General features: G+C 38.7%; 1 protein-coding gene across 3 annotated transcripts in view; it reads left to right on the top strand.

The window, feature by feature from the left end:
- The first annotated feature begins 13,476 nt into the window (after positions 1-13,476).
- Positions 13,477-15,910, top strand: part of RASA1 (RAS p21 protein activator 1) — a 113,065-nt gene continuing 110,631 nt past the window's right edge. For 2 of the 3 annotated variants that reach the window (XM_027100681.1, XM_027100680.1), the window contains exon 1: positions 13,477-14,565. In XM_027100681.1, the coding sequence (XP_026956482.1) occupies positions 14,048-14,565 (518 nt within the window). In that variant the 5' untranslated portion in view covers positions 13,477-14,047. The remainder of the gene's footprint in view (positions 14,566-15,910) is intronic. The other variant, XM_027100682.1, reaches the window with a different exon arrangement.

The following is a 15,910-nucleotide window of genomic DNA, read 5'->3' as shown; positions in this document are numbered from 1 at the left end:
TTGGATGAATCAATATATTTCACATATATTTATGGAAGTTTCTCTTTTCCTCCTTGGTATTTTCACTCTAAAGTGGATGTTTGTATGAGGTGGAAGAAGGAAGAGGCATTTTGAGAAGGTCGATTTTGATCTCCCATTAACCAAACTTTTAAATATAATAAAAGCTTTCCCGAATGCCAAAGATAATTATAATATGAGAGGCTTATTGGTACTTCCTCTTTTTAATAATACCTCACTCTGAGAGTCAAAGATGTTTTTAAAGCAGCGTAGGTGTGTAACGGGAGAAAAAGCAGACAGTAATAAGTGCAGAAAAAGGAGGAAGTTATATTTAGAGAGAGAGAGAGAAAAAAAAGGTGGATGACTACTTCACTCCTTATTCCAAAACAAATTCCAGATGAATTAAAGATTTGAACAACACAGAAACTGAAACCATAAAAGCACCGGAAGATAACTTGGGAGAATTTCTAAAAATAGTCTTATAATGAAGGAGGTTTTTTTAACAATGACAAAAATCTAGAAGCCATAAAGAAACCCATATGGATCACGTGGCTGTGTTTAGTTGTAAGGGTGTGTGGGAATTAAGTTTCTGTCAAATGGGAACAGGGTTGTTAAAGACTGCTTGGAGCAGTTAGGATTCATTGCTCAAGAGGGCTCATTGCTCTCCTGAAGAATTCATGATTCAGTTAGCAGGAAAGGAGGTGGGAAGAGGTTTGTGGATAAATAACTAACAGGATCTGCCATAATCACTGTGTCCATTCCCTGCAGAATCCTTAAATTTTGTCATAATATTTCCTGATCTTGTCTTCTCCTAATATTTTAATTACAGAGGTAAAAATAAATGCTACTGTATCAAAAAATTAATCAAAAATATAAGTTATAAAATATGTGCTATGATAGAATATGAGACTAACATAAAAGTTTTAGATAAGTACTAATGTTATAACATGGAACAATGGAAGTCTTAATTAAAGAAAATATATTTACCTAGTCTGTATAAAATGAAAGAAAATGTTAATATTTTATCAACTTAACCAAAAAAGAAAAATTTCAAATCAATTTAAAAATAAAAATACTTACTATAAGGAAGAGCAAATTGTTTCAGATCAAAATGAATTACAGAAAAGTAATTCCTTTAATAAATCTCAGAACTCTTCTTCACATCAGATGAATAATATAATATGAAACTTTTATAGCTGCAAAATATAGAAAAGAAAACAAGTATAACCATATAATCTTCCAATAATTATTTAACTAGTTAAATTTATTCCTGTGATGTTATAATGATGGGTTTAGTAGAACATTTTATAAAGCTAAATATATTTACATCATCTAAGAACAAAGATTATATAAGCAGCATATTGTCCATGACTTCAGTCAGAAAGCTCAGGAAATAAGCTCATCAATATATAATGCATTTAAGAAACTTCAGGCCAAAATCATCTCATGGTTTGGTTAATGCCAAGTCTTAAAATTCTGTTTATTTTACTTGAAGAAAGCACAATTTTAAACAAATCAGACTATGTGAATAAGTCATAAATTTTTAACTACTAGGAAAATAACATGGCACTGTATTTTTCAACCTACTATGTTTGTTTTGATTTTTCAGCAAAAAAATTCTTGAGATTTTCTGGTTTGTTCAAGCATTCCAAAAAGTATAGAAATTTAATGGATATCCTTTTTATTAGGTAAGACATAAAAAGTATTTATACCAAATATCAAAGTACAAATTCAGAAACCCTCAATAGCTTTAGGACTTATTAATAAACAAAGTGAATGGAGATATGGCAAAATTGAAAACATAAAATAAGTTTGAATACCAAGGTCTAAAAGAACAAAACAATCTAGATTCCAAACGAAAATTAATTATCTATGGTATCTATTACGATTGTTCAAAATCTGTAGAAAATTAATGCATCTTGACCTACCAATGGCTCTGTAGACAGTTATGTAGATAAATCAGATTTTAAAGCCTTTTCATTCTTCAATAATCTTCATAATCTTATGGAAGATATTTTTTGTTATTCTATATGGTAACAAAAGCTCATTTATAATTCAGATTTTAGGCTATATAAAGTTGCAGCATTCTCAATCCATTAACATAATCCTAAATCACCATTACTTTTCACTATATTTGATTCTCTTCATTATAAGCCCATCACCTTTATCAGTCAACTTTGCTTCAAGAACAAATGATCCTAGTAATCTGTTACTTAAAATAACAATGGCTTATTTCTTGCTCACATTACATGTTGGCCAACAAGTTTGCCTGTAGTTTTACTCCATGTATATTTTCTTATTCATATTCTGGGACCTCGACTGGAGGAACAGTCTCTGGGTAGAACACTCTGTTCTTATTGGCAATGAGAAAGAGCAAGATTGTTGGCAGAAATATCCAGTGGTATGTGTCGCTTCTGTTTACACATCATTGGCCAAAGCAAATCACATGACCAAACCTGCCGGTGGGTCAGGAAACTATACTTCACTGAGCAGGGGGCACTGCAAGTCCCAGGGCAATGAGTAGGGACACATAATCCCTCTTACAGATAAGCAGGGAGCAACTCAGGAGGAATATAATCTACCAGTCCTATTCTCTTAGGCTTAATATATTGGAGTCATTAAAAAAAAAGGAAAAGAAAAGCCTTTGTCTTCTTTGCTTCTCACACCCAGTCAGTTACAAACTTTCTTTAATTCTTCCCCTGGAGTATTGCTTGATTCGGAGATCATCCTAATAAGGATCTATAATCCAAGACAAGTTAGAAAATACTAAATGGGAGCATGGTTGCTTTGAATGGACTCCAACAAATAGCTTCATAAAAATTACATCTTGGTCTACTGAAAGAATTTACAGGTGTGATAATGGATTCCCTGATAAGCTGAATGAGTTGTTGTAATGATTACAGGAGAAACCAGAAGATAGATGTTGGATATACGTTCTGATTAGAAGAGTACTGTAGTATAGGGTGACTTGGCAATTAGTTTAAACTTGGGAGCTTTGGTTTTCTTATTTACTTAATGGGAATAGTATTATTTCCATAAGTTCACTGACAGGATTAAATGAGATGAGATGTAATACAGAGTAGAATTTTAAAATATTAGCTCTTTCCTCTATTAAAAAAAAAACTTTCCAGAAATGTGTAATAAATATATCAGTGCCTAACAAAACTTTAGAAAACATCATTAACCAATTGTCTTGAGTTTAGAATGAAAACAATGATTAGTTATGTTCACCAAGAAGAAATTCATAACAAAATATATGAAGCTCTCCTTTGTTTTATTTTGGGTTTTTTTTGATAAAGTTATTAAATTGATAGATGGAAAAATGCTATAGACATTCTTTTTGAAATTAAAAGGTATTTTTCAAAATCACTTGTAATATACATAGAAATAAGATAAAGGTAGGTTAAGAGGATTTATTGCTTGTTGAAAAAATACTCCTAAATAGTATTTAAAAATGGATTCATGTCCACACAGAGAGGTTTCTGCTTTGTAGTCTTTCACTGTATTATTGATTTGGATTTGAGTGATGATATACATGATTTGCTTTTCACATATTTGGACACTGTTCCTGCCAGAGTTCTCCAGAGAAACAGAACTAATATGAAATAGAAAGGTGATAGTTATATAGATAGATAAATAGATAGATAGATAGAAGATAGATAAATAGACCTAGATATCTATCTATATCTCTCCAAAGAGATCTCTCTATAAATCTGTATTTATCTCTATCTATATAAGATATATGATGTGATATGATACATATGATGTATATATGTGTGTATATATGTGTGTGTGTATATATATATATATCTCAGAGAGAGGGATTGAGATTTTATTTTTAGGAATTTCCTTACATAATTGTGGAGAAGGCAAGCTAAAAATCTATAGGGCAGGTCAGCAAGCTGGAAACTTGATAGGGGCTGACAGTACAATCTTGAGGCAGAATTTCTTCATCAAGAAATCTGCTTTTGCTCTTAAAGCCTTAAGCTGATTGGATGAGGCCTACTCACATTTAGAGTACTCTTCTTTATTTATAGTCAGCTGTTAACCACATCTTCAGAATTCCTTCACAGCAACACCTAGACAGTATTTAAATAACTAAGTAATTAAATAACTAAGTATCATAGCCTAGCCAAGTTGACACATAAAATTAGTCAGCACAGATACCAAAAATGTGGAAGAAACAGTCAACATATTTTATTACATAATGTGGATTTTTAAAAAAAATCTTGAAAGCTTGAAATATTAAACCTAAATTAAAAGAATGCACCAGATTAAATTCTATGAGTTGCATAAACACAGCACTGGGGAGACTTCACTTGGTGAGCACTCAGAGGGAAAATATTTCAATAGTAATGACTCTAAACTCAATGTTTTTCAACAATGGGTGTGAATTGCCAAGAATTCTATTCATTCCTTCCATTCTTCCTTCCTTCTTCCTTTTTTTTCCTATTCTTCTCTCTTTCCACAGAGATTTGTTGAGAACTTACTAGGTGGCAGGCACTGCCTAGGCAAGCAGAACATAGCAGTAAATACAGGCAGAATTCCTGCACTCATGAAGCCTATGATCTATTTGTGGAGGTAGACAAGAAACAAGTAAACAAATGAAAATATGCCATAACTTCAGGCACTGAAAAGCACTAAGAAGGAAAGTCAAACAGTGTAAGTGGAGGTTTGTTGTGGTTAAAGTAGTCAGTGCAGGACTTTATGAGGATATGACATTTGAGCAGACTTCAGGGAAGGGAGGAAGTAAGACAGGCAAAGCTCTGTTGAAGAGCATTTCATGCAGAGCGTATAGTAAGTCTAAGGACTCTGAGATAGTAGACTTTTTGGTATATTCAGTAAACAGCAAGACATTCAGTGTGAGAAGACTACAGTAGAGGGGTAGAGGTGTGTGGTAGGTCTTAGGGTTATGAGAGAGGAAGAGGTCATGTCATGGAGGACCTTACAGATCCTCCTGTAAGGAGGAAGAAGTTTGCATTCTATTACGTGTGATAGGAGGATCTTAAAAAGGGATGTGAGGTGACTTGATTTACATTTTAAAAAGGTCATTCTGGCTAATGTGTGTAGAATAGGCAAGAGGAATAAAAGTGGAAACAGGAAGATTGCTAGAAGATTCTATTATAAAAGTCTAGGTAAGAGATGATGGTAGCTTAGACTGGGGTGTTAGCAATTAAGATTGAAATGTAGTTAAATACAGGGTATCTTTTGAAGGCAGAGCTGACAGGACACGCAGATGAATTGAATGTGGGATGTGAGAAAAAGAGAGGAATCAATGATGTTATTTAGGTTTTTGGCCAGTAAGGGAGCGGAGATACCATTTGCTACATGAGGATACTGGGGGAGGAGCTTTTATGCATAGGAAATTCAAGAGTTCTTGTTTGAACATGAGATATTCAAATGGAGCTGCCAAGGGACAGTTTGAGCTAAGAGGAGGTGCTGGGGTTGGAGATATTAATTTGGGAGTTATTTGCATATATATGGTATTTAAAGTCATGGATCTAGATCAAATTATTTAGGAAGAGTAGTAGACAGTGAAAAAGCCAAGGGTACTCCCGACATTTAGAACTTAAAAAGGTGTCTTGAAGGACTTATTAGTTATCTTCAAGTATTATAAGGACTCTATGTTTAATATAAATTTAGAAACATGAATCAGGACTAATGTGAGGAAGTCAACAGGAGCACATTTCTGTTCAATAAAGGGAACGACTTTTTAACACTTATAGCTAATGCCATATCTTATGAACATGGAATCACTGCAAATGTTCATATTTTCAACAAGTCACAGACTTTCTAGAAAGGCCTTTTGTATTGGGTAGGACTTATTCTATATAAATTCCAATGTCTTTTTCAAGATTTAAGACTCAATGTTCATCCTTCAATTTTTGTTTTCATGATGGTTTTCCTTATTCAGCAATCTTCAGAAGGTGCCTATTTGCCTCAAGATAAAATCCAAATGCCTCTGATTAACTTTTAAAAACTTCCTTGACTTTGCCCTAACTTACAACTTCATCTTCCTTTGTGATTATGAATTCTCTGCTCTAGTAAGGCTGCTTCTTCCTTCTCTACCACAGAAAAATGTTCATCTTGTCTTCTTACCTTTTCTTATCTCCTTGCCTGAGAGATCCAGTCCCTTTTCTTTCACTATTAAAGGAGTTAGAAACTCAAGGAAAAGCTTTGCCCTTTTTCTCTAGGACACAATCTATCAGACTCTTCTGAACTGCCATTGAGGTAATATAACATGTTAACTCATGTTAACAATCACATATTGAATTTTACATTGTAGTGTGTTATTATGTTACCACTTCATAAGTGCATATCTCATCCTCTCAACAAGAATTTTATTCATTGTAATAGATACAGTTTATTGAGTTCCTACTTTGTTCCATTATCTTCTTATCTCAAATCCTCATAAAAACCTCCTAAAGGTAGGGTGTAGAAGCTCTCATCGCCTCACCCACATTCCCTTGTCACTCACCATTCTAGTGCATGGCCATGGAATCTCCCTGGTAACTCCCAGCTTTGCTTTCTCTCACCTGTGAGCATGGGACATCTCAGAAGTACAACGAGTTAAAGAATCTAGGAGCAGCCTTCACCAAAGGTGGAAGGGAGTTGGGGGATAAGTACCTCAGCTTCCTCACTCCTCATGTAGTATAACTCTGAGGTGTGTTTAACAAGATTTCCCCTAGTTCCCCATCGGATTGAGCTCGCACCCCTTGCCCACACTGATTACCTATTTGATGACATACCCTTTATTGGCTTCCTTCCCTTCCCTGTCTCACTTCCCTCTGCAGTGGAGTTTCTTGTGATGATCTCTCAAATAATTTATAAACCAATTCTAGTCTTGGGGTCTGATTCTGGGGGAACCCAACCTCACAATAGGTATTGCTATCCACACAGGTAACAGATGAGAAAACTGAGACTCAGAGAGGTTAAGCAACTTGACCAGAGTTATAGAGCTAGCAGTGGCAGAGGAGGGATTTACATACAATCCCTCTGTCCAAGCAACTCAGGTTTGGAGCTGATTTACTATCTATGTTATCATACTGTAACGCTCTGTGAACACTCAACAAAGAATCTGTCAAGTGACTATAAAAACCATAAAGATTTCAAGTCAGTTTAGCTTTTCTTTCCCTAATATCATTTATCTTAGTGTTAAATGCTGCATTTACTTATTAGATGATTAAATGTTTGCCTCACTCTAAATTGTATGATCCATGAGAGCAAGGACCATGCCTATTTTGGCTCAGCGTTGTTTCCTTGGAACTTAATAAATATTTGTAAGTGGAAGGAAAGATGTAATGGAAGCCATGAGTAAGGAATCCTGAGATAGAGAGGTGTGGAGAGAGAGGTGGTTGGGGGTGGTTGATACTGGGGGCAGAATCAGAATCAGTGGCTGTGTTGAGCAGAGAAATAGAACGAAGGAGTGACAGGGCTCCTGAGCCATGGGAATGGTGGCACCACGAAAGGAGATAATAACATGGTCCCCATTCTTCAGACATGACCACAAGCATGGCTGTTAGTGATCTTACAGTTCCCTATGAGACTAGATGTTTCGTTGGGGGACAGTTTGTTTCTCCTACCTTACTTCCCCAGAAATCCTTATAATAAACCTTCATCACTTAAGGTGAATTGACCACACCTTTGGAACTCAAAAGCTTACAGATCTGTCTGTTGAAGATAATAATATTGTCATACTTTTTCAGAGTTGTGAAAGAGACAGTGCACAAGAGAACACTTTGACAACTTTAAAAGTTTCTATCAATACAAATATAAGGCATGAATTTTGTACAACTTTTAACAAAACAAAACATATTATCAGATTATTTCTTCACAAATGCCACTGTAATACTCATGATAGTTTTTCTTGAATTTTTCCCATTTGGTCGTCAATGAGCTATTTTATGTCCAATGCATAACCACTTTTGCTTCTATCCTATTATTTAGCTGAAAATACATGTTAAAAAAAAGACAAAATATATTTGAATCAAGCAATAAATAGTCCTAGAAAGTCACTCCCTCTGGTCAGCATTGCTCCAGTGATAATATTCATGTCTGGGAAATGGGTTCTCATCCCAGCCACACCATGACTAACACTGAATAAGCTTCTTAGCCATTTGTGCTAAATAGCCTTAGTTAGGTCATAGAATAGGATAACTGAAATACAAAATGACTCCAGTATAACAAACAACATGCCTATATTTAACAGAAATAAATTCTTCATCACAGGGGTTCTCAAACCCTGGTGTAAGTAGTGCGAAGCCCCTACCCTTTGGCATTCATCTGTTCTATGCAGGCAGTGGTCTCTCACTGCAAACACCAGTTCCTTTCTACCTGTGGGCTTTCTCTAGCCAGGGGAGATGCTCAGGCTGCACACAGGGCAGTCTGGAGGTGTTGGAAAGGAGATGCTTTCAGAAGCAGCCCTCAACCAATGACAAACAGGAGCTCAAGAATAAAAACCAGTTTCAGTGTCCTTCAGGTGTGTCAGCTCTCAGAGGAGTTCTGTGCTATCTCCCAGAGCTCCCCGGTAGGATCGAGCCCCAGCTGCTCTTAGCAGTGACCAGATCCTTAACACATCTTGTATTAACTTCCTTCCCTTCCCTACTCTCCTTCTGAAATTTCCTAGGATCACCTCCCAAATAAACAACTTAACACTCAAGTCTTAGTTTCAGAGTCTGCTTCTGGGAAAACCCAAACTAGGATACCTGGTCTGCAAACCAATGCCAATTTTTAAAAATCCATGGAAAAATGAAAAAGAAGGATATAATATACCATGCACATTTCATGAAGCTAAATTTATGTAATTCAAAAGACTTTTGCTTTTTTGCTGAAATTATTTCCTCCCCTTTTCTTTTTGCTTTTTCCCTCTCTCCCTTCCTTTCTCTCTCCCTGTCCCCTATTCCCCGACCCCGCTTTTCACTATTTCTGCTAGAAATGTCTTTTCCTTTTATGAAATAGAGTTGTAGGAAATGATAGTTAATAATAACAAAATACTCCTCACTTCACAAAATTCATAATTCAGTAGTCTCTCAATTTTGTTGAAGGTTTAGTAGTCTGTAAAATCCAGAAATCTGGAAGTTACTGCTGTACTACATGTTATATTTCATTGTTATTTTCACAATTAAAGAATGAAGAGAAAGTTAAAATATTAAAAAGTTGTGTTAAGATAACAAGTGAAATTGAGTTCTTCAAAAATGTGAATTAAGAAATAATTATAGTTAGAAATATCTTAGAAAGGTAGTTTTAGTTAGGTAAAGTTACATTACTCACAATTTCTTTTGATGTACATAAAACTCACCTTATTTTATCTGTAATTATCTCAAGGCTCTATTTAACCCTTTCATTGTATAGTTACTTTAAAGCCTATTAAAAAGGTTTGTGTATTTGATGTACTAACTAAATTCAGAGATGAATGGGTTACTGGGAGATTCTCAGGTAGACCCAAGAATGCAACCTGAATTCAGAGACTTTGCAAGATTCCTAAGGTGAAGAGGCCAAAGGTTAGTTGGATTCCATGACGGTGTTTCAGGTGGTATTTAAATTGTTACAGACAGAGGCAAAGAATGGGAGTGTAATGATGAGGAGAATGTGAACTGGAGTCCTATACCACCTTGAGTCCCCCATTTCCCTTGCCCTGAAACCATTCCACTTCCTTTTCTCTCTTACTTCTAGCATGGAGCACTATCATGTAAAGGAACCTGGTGCAGAAAGGAAAAATAGAACTATTCCTGGTTAGAGGAAACTAGTAGGCAAAGAAAAACAGACTAGAATTGATGAAGGGGAAAAATTTCTGATATAGAATAATGAAAAATCAGCAAAATAAAGACCAAAGGATAAAAATAACCTAAATAATAAAAAATACAGATATTTTTCTACTCTTCTTTCAAGAGAAGGGATATTTAGATCTAATTGATCTACGCTCCTTTAACCATATGTAAGTTTAAATGTTTTAAGAGGGCTCCCAATAATTTTCTTTGAAGTTTATTTTACTGCCTCAGAGATTGTACTATAATTTCTCCATGGTGTTTATAATTTTCATCAAGCTTAGTTATTATACCACATACTGTAACCTCTGCAGAGCTATTTACTTTTTCATCAAAATAATTTCCACTAACCTGTATCTCCTCAATGTTATTTGCTCAAAACATCTCCCTAATAAGGAAATTTGTGCTCTTGAAAATTTTAAGATGAGGTCAACAAATGCAGTAAGGATATTAGGGGTTAGGAGTAAAGGCTTCTTTTCAAAATTCTGAGGTCAATGAAACCTTTTGACACTCTTTAGAGAAACTTGGAAGCCTATTTGTTTAGCTGAGTATGCACTAGGGCATGAAACACAATAATACTCATCATGACTTCTTGCTTAGTTTTCCCTTCAGAAACTACTCAGATATTTGATCTAAATTCCTTGAGTTTCTCTAAAATTGTATTACTGAGTCAGAGTTACCTTTTCACATATTGAGTTATCAAAACTGCAAAATGTTTTGGAATGTATTACATTCATATTTGAGTGGCCAATAAAATCAGAATGAGCCAAATTCATTTTTTAAAAAATTGTGTTCAGGTTCTTTTACCTGTGTCTTTGCCCAGCATTTCTGATTGTTTATTCTTCATTAAATACTATGTTTAATTCCATATCTGGAATAACTTTTCTTAAATCACAGATATCAAAAATTGTTTTACTAAAAGTAAAAGCTATTTTGAATTTTCCTCTTTTCTTTTGTATACTGTTTTTCAGTGCCTCCCTGTTTAATATTATCTGTGAATTTAATTAACAGACTGTTTACTTCCCTTTGTTAACTAATGTTACATAACACCACATCTAACACCAGTCCCTGCAGAAACCCTGTAATGCCCCTCTCCAAATAAATATTTCATAGGTTTTTGTTCTTTTAAAATTTTCTTCAGTTTTTGACTCATGAAACTTCAAGGAGTGTATCTATGTCAGGAAATTCAGGGGCTTGGAAGAAAAGGAAAGGGAAACACAGAAGAAACTGAGAGAGAAATTAGCAGAAAAACAAAAACAAAAACTTGAGACTATAGAGACTGTAAATGAGAGATGGGCAGGTCAAGGTGAATAGAGAAAGAAAAAAGGCAATAGACAAAAATAAAGGAGGTAAAACATTTAGCCCTTTTGGAAAAAATTTAAAGTCAGTGAAGATAGAAGACTGATTTGAGATTAAGGAAATACACAAAGAATAGTAAAGATCAAGGCCTAGATCCATCCAATAAATGGAGTATATAAAAAAATTTGAAAATATCTCATCAAAAATATTTGGTAATCTCTTTAGATGAAAATGACAACACTACTCTAAGACTGAATATAATGTAAGGTATTGGTATTAGGTTGATACACAAATAGACATAGTAGATCCCACTGGTTGAGCAATTGATGTCTAAAGATGTGAGCTGATCTAATCCAGGATTTGTTAAAAGAATGGAGACCTGTTCAAAGCAGTTGGCAAGAATGCATAGCATTGGGCTAGGCAGTAGGATAGACTACAGGTTGTATCTGCAGTATACCTTTGTAGTAACTAGAAAACAATATAAATCAGTATGTAATTGATGTTGGACTACATTAAATATTGGCCTTTAGATGCTAAAGAATTTTCAAAAAAGGGGAAGGACATAATTCCGCAAATTAGAGTAGTGAATCTTACCTGGAATCTCAGGAAGAATACCTATGGTGTGTGAGCACTTAGAAAATATCAGTGATAACCCAGAGCTGGTGATTACCTACCAGTCCAATGGCCTACTTTCAAAGGCTGATGATGGTGTTGCATACCATTTTCTTGTTTAGCGTACTATAATATAGTGGTTCTTAAACTTAAATGTGCAAATCTTGGAGGGCGCGTTAAAACACAGATTACTGCATTTTCTGATTCAGAAGGTCTAGGGCTGGAGGGGTCCAAGAATTTGCATTTCTAACAAGTTCCTAGGATATTGCTGGTCTGAGACCACTCTTGGATTAGTCAGTCCATCTTCACTCTCCCAGGTAGTACACTGCATAAGAGGTGAGCAGAATGAAGGAGTCCTTAGGATTACTGGTAATCACATTGTCACGGATTTGGCAAATAGGGTTATGGAAATAGACATTTCTAAAGGAAAATGTCTTGTGTGCACCTTGCCACCTCGTTTACTGGTCTTTTCCTTTTTCCCTTGGCCTCTATTTCAGACCCTTCCCATCCTTAATGTGCTTCTTCTTGGTTTGCCTATCCTTAGCAGAGAAAATACTGATCTCAAAGATCAATATTTAATGGTATTTAATGTGGGATTCCTCCTGGGAGAATGCAAAATATAAGAATAATATATTAATCCAAAAGGGCAAATCAGATACTGGAATTTCAAAAAATGGGAACGATTCCTCCACCTATGTTTATACATATTCCAGTAGAAAAGACAAAACAAAACCATTCTGTTCGGCTATATATTAAGAGTGAAATTTCAGTTTATTGATAATTTTTGAAACCATACATAATTGTAACTGACACTTTGGGACCTTGACATCTGCCAGTTGAAAGTGCTCTGTGCATTCACATGTACATCGTGGAGTATGCCCTGCCGTGTTTTGCACACAAACGAGGACAAAAGGGCGTTGATTAGTGATGTCTGGGGCACCTCTCCTCTCCACACCTTATTAGTTACCCAACAGACTTACAATGGCAAGGTAGTGTGTGTGAAAGAGAAAGAAAAAGAGAAAGGGAATAGAGGGAGAGAGTGGGAGAAGAAAACAAAACGTGTACGGTGGTAGAAATCTGACTTCAAACAACCACTATTTCTACTAAAATTCTTAGCCCTCCCCATATGGCCCCCCCCCATTATCCATCTCGCTTTGAGTTTCAGAACCCAGTTTTTAAAATTTCATTTTATTTTTTAGCTTGTAAGAGTCATATAGTAATTTATACTATGAAAAGAAAACGGAAACAGTAACAGTACGGTCTCGACCTTCCAAGCGGGCCGCCCCCTCCAACCCCCCACCTCCGAGGGCCTTGAATGTCTGGTTTCTGCGCCGCCGGCCACGGGTGTTTGTTCTACCGGTCAGGAAGCAAGGAACTGGCTTCGCGGCATCTTCCTTTCCCTCTCCCCGGTCCTCCCTCGTCAACCCCTTCTTGTCTCTCCCGTCTCTCCTGTTTTCACCGCGCTGAGCGGCCGCGCGCACTGGACCCACTCCTCCCCTCCTCCGCCTCACCGGCCCTTCAAACAAAGCCCAGGGAGGCCGGCGCACGAGAGATGCGGCCGCGCCGCCACGCGCTCCACCCGGAGCGGGACTGCGAGCGCGGCCGCGCACCGCGCGTCCCCGCCGCTTCCTTCCCTCCCGACTCTTCCTTTTCCTTCTCCAGGCCCAGCCCCCCAACCCCCGCGCCGGGAAGGCGCCTGCGCAGAAGCTGCCCTCCCCCTCCTCCTCCCCCGCCCTTCCTTCCCTCTGCTCCTCCTCCCGTGCCCCGCCTTCCTTTCTCTCTCGTCGATTTCACTGAGCGCTCCAGGTTGCGAGCAGTTCAGTCCGTTTTCCCACTACCCCGCCCCCCTTCCTCTTTTCTCCCCACCCCTCACGTCTCAGCCCCGTGGAGGATGAAGCGGCTGCAGTGGCCCCAGCCCCAGCAGCGGCACCAGCGGTGGCTGCGGTGGGGGTGGCCGGAACTGGGGTGGTGAAGAAGCGGTGGCGGCGGCGGCCGTGGCGGTGGCTGAAGGAGCAGCAGCCGCCCCAGCCGCTTCCCCTGTGCTTCCCTTCCTCTTGAGTGCAGCCAGGAAGTTTTTCGCTTCTGTGCATGTGTGTGTGCGTGAGTGTGGGTGTGTAAGGTGAAGATTTGGGCGGCGTTTGTGCAGGCGTTGGTTTTTTTTGCCCACTTCTCTTCCCGTAACCCGGGTAGCTCCCGAGCCTGGGCTGTGGCCCGAAGAGGGGGCGCGGCGGCGGGCTCTCTCCTTTTGTTGTTGTTTCCTCCGCCTGGGGAGCTGAAGAGGGGACGCGCCTGGGTGGGGCGGCTCGGAGCCCGGGCCTGGTGGCCCCCGGGGCTCCCGGGCGGGCAGGGTAGGGCAGAGTAGAGCGGGCTTCAACATGATGGCGGCCGAGGCCGGCAGTGAGGAGGGCGGCCCGGTCACCGCCGGGGCAGCAGGAGGCGGCGGGGCCGCGGGCTCCAGTGCCTATCCGGCAGTGTGTCGGGTGAAGATACCCGCCGCCCTGTCTGTGGCAGCCGCCCCCTTTCCTGGGCTGGCTGAGGCTGGAGTGGCCGGGACTCTGGGTGGCGGAGCCGCTTTGGGGTCAGGGTTCCTGGGACCCGGGTCTGTGGTGGGGGCACTGGGGGGAGCCGGACTGTCAGGGGGAGGTGCTGCTGCTGGCGTGGCTGGTGCTGCCGCCGCCGGACCTGGCGGGGAGATGGCTTTCACCAAGGGGACTACTTCGTTGCCTGCTGAGACCTTCGGGGCAGGCGGCGGATTCCCTCCTTTGCCGCCGCCTCCTCAGCTGCCCCCTTTGGGCGCGGGCCTGGGAACAGTGGACGAAGGTGACTCTCTAGATGGACCAGAATACGAGGAGGAAGAGGTGGCCATCCCGCTGACCGCTCCGCCAACTAACCAGTAAGTCAAGACCGGTGTTTTGGGGGAAGCTGACTCCTGGAAAGAAGTGGGAAAACATGCCTCGTTCTTTCAGCTGTTACTCGTTGTGAAAAGTTTTGAAGCTTATGGTTCTGTGCATAGGGATTTAATTTGATCACTCATCTTCCCTACAGGCACACTCCCTGGCGGCTTGGTATATTTATTGCTCCTCTGGGAAGATGTAAAGTTTTAAAGATGGGAAGCATGGGAAAATGTGTATCCAGTGAGAACCGGATATGGTTCTGCCCCTTCCAAATTGAGGTGGCGTCCTGGGATTCAGCTGAGCTTGCAGCTACCAAGGCAGTCGTAGTCTGTATTAACCTGGTTGTGTTCCCTGTTGAAGCTAGATGACTAGTGAGAAGCTTGGAATACAAGCATTTAAATGAGTATTGTGTTAATATCATTCGCAACATGCATTGGTCAGAATGCTTTGTTTTTGTTGCACTGCAAATCCCAGCTTCTGCCTGTTGAAAGCATTGCGATGCAGAGAAGTCTTTGGATCACTTTTGAAAACGTGGGTCAGCGAGAAAGGAAAGTTCTGTTAATTACAGGTGTGGTTAAGGGCTCATAGTCCAACAATATTTGTAACTTGTGCCGTAGAATTCCCATTTATTAATATTAGTGTAATTCTTCTATAAGTTGAAGCTTTCTAAGCACAATATTGGAGCAAAACAAAATTAATAGTGTGTTTCCCTTTAACACTTTGTTGGTGGCAAATACAGTATTCTATTTGAAAATTAATTTTGACAGTCTACTGCGGAATATATATGACAAATGACTTTTCTATATATGGTACCTCCCCCTTGTTCTCTTCATAAGTGAACTTAGGTATGTATTTATAAAGCTGGACCTTGGTGAGAGGAAAATGTTGATGGGAAGAGGTAATAGTAGGTAAAATTTGCTTTATAGATCCCTCATATCTGTCTTAATTTTCCTTTAGAATGTTGACAACCTTGGTGAGTATCAGAAGAAGAAAGATTTGGTTTCTGTGTTGACAATCACTCTAGACAATTGCAGGTTTTTTTGTTTTTTCGTGGGTTTTGTTTTCATTTGTTTTTTGTTTTTTTGATAATCTTTGGAAGATTTAAAAAGGACTTAACAAATTAGGACATTTTTGACTTAAGGCTACATCTTTTGATGGAAAAGTAAAGTTAGTCTTACTTAGGTCAGCCATGGTTTAGGGGTGTTGTATTCCTTTTATGTTATTCATTGTGAGTTCAATTTTTTGGTCTGATTTCATACCAACTTATCATTTCACATCTGTGTATTGCAGACTTTTCTGAAGGTGTTCTGAGGGTGTTAAAAATTTAAAATATACTGCACTGTT

Source organism: Aethalodelphis obliquidens, unplaced genomic scaffold (genome assembly GCF_003676395.1).
Source record: "Aethalodelphis obliquidens isolate GAN/ISIS:26980383/991018 unplaced genomic scaffold, ASM367639v1 scaffold4, whole genome shotgun sequence".
Lineage (NCBI taxonomy): Eukaryota > Metazoa > Chordata > Mammalia > Artiodactyla > Delphinidae > Aethalodelphis > Aethalodelphis obliquidens.
This window is presented reverse-complemented; position numbering and strand designations above follow the sequence as displayed.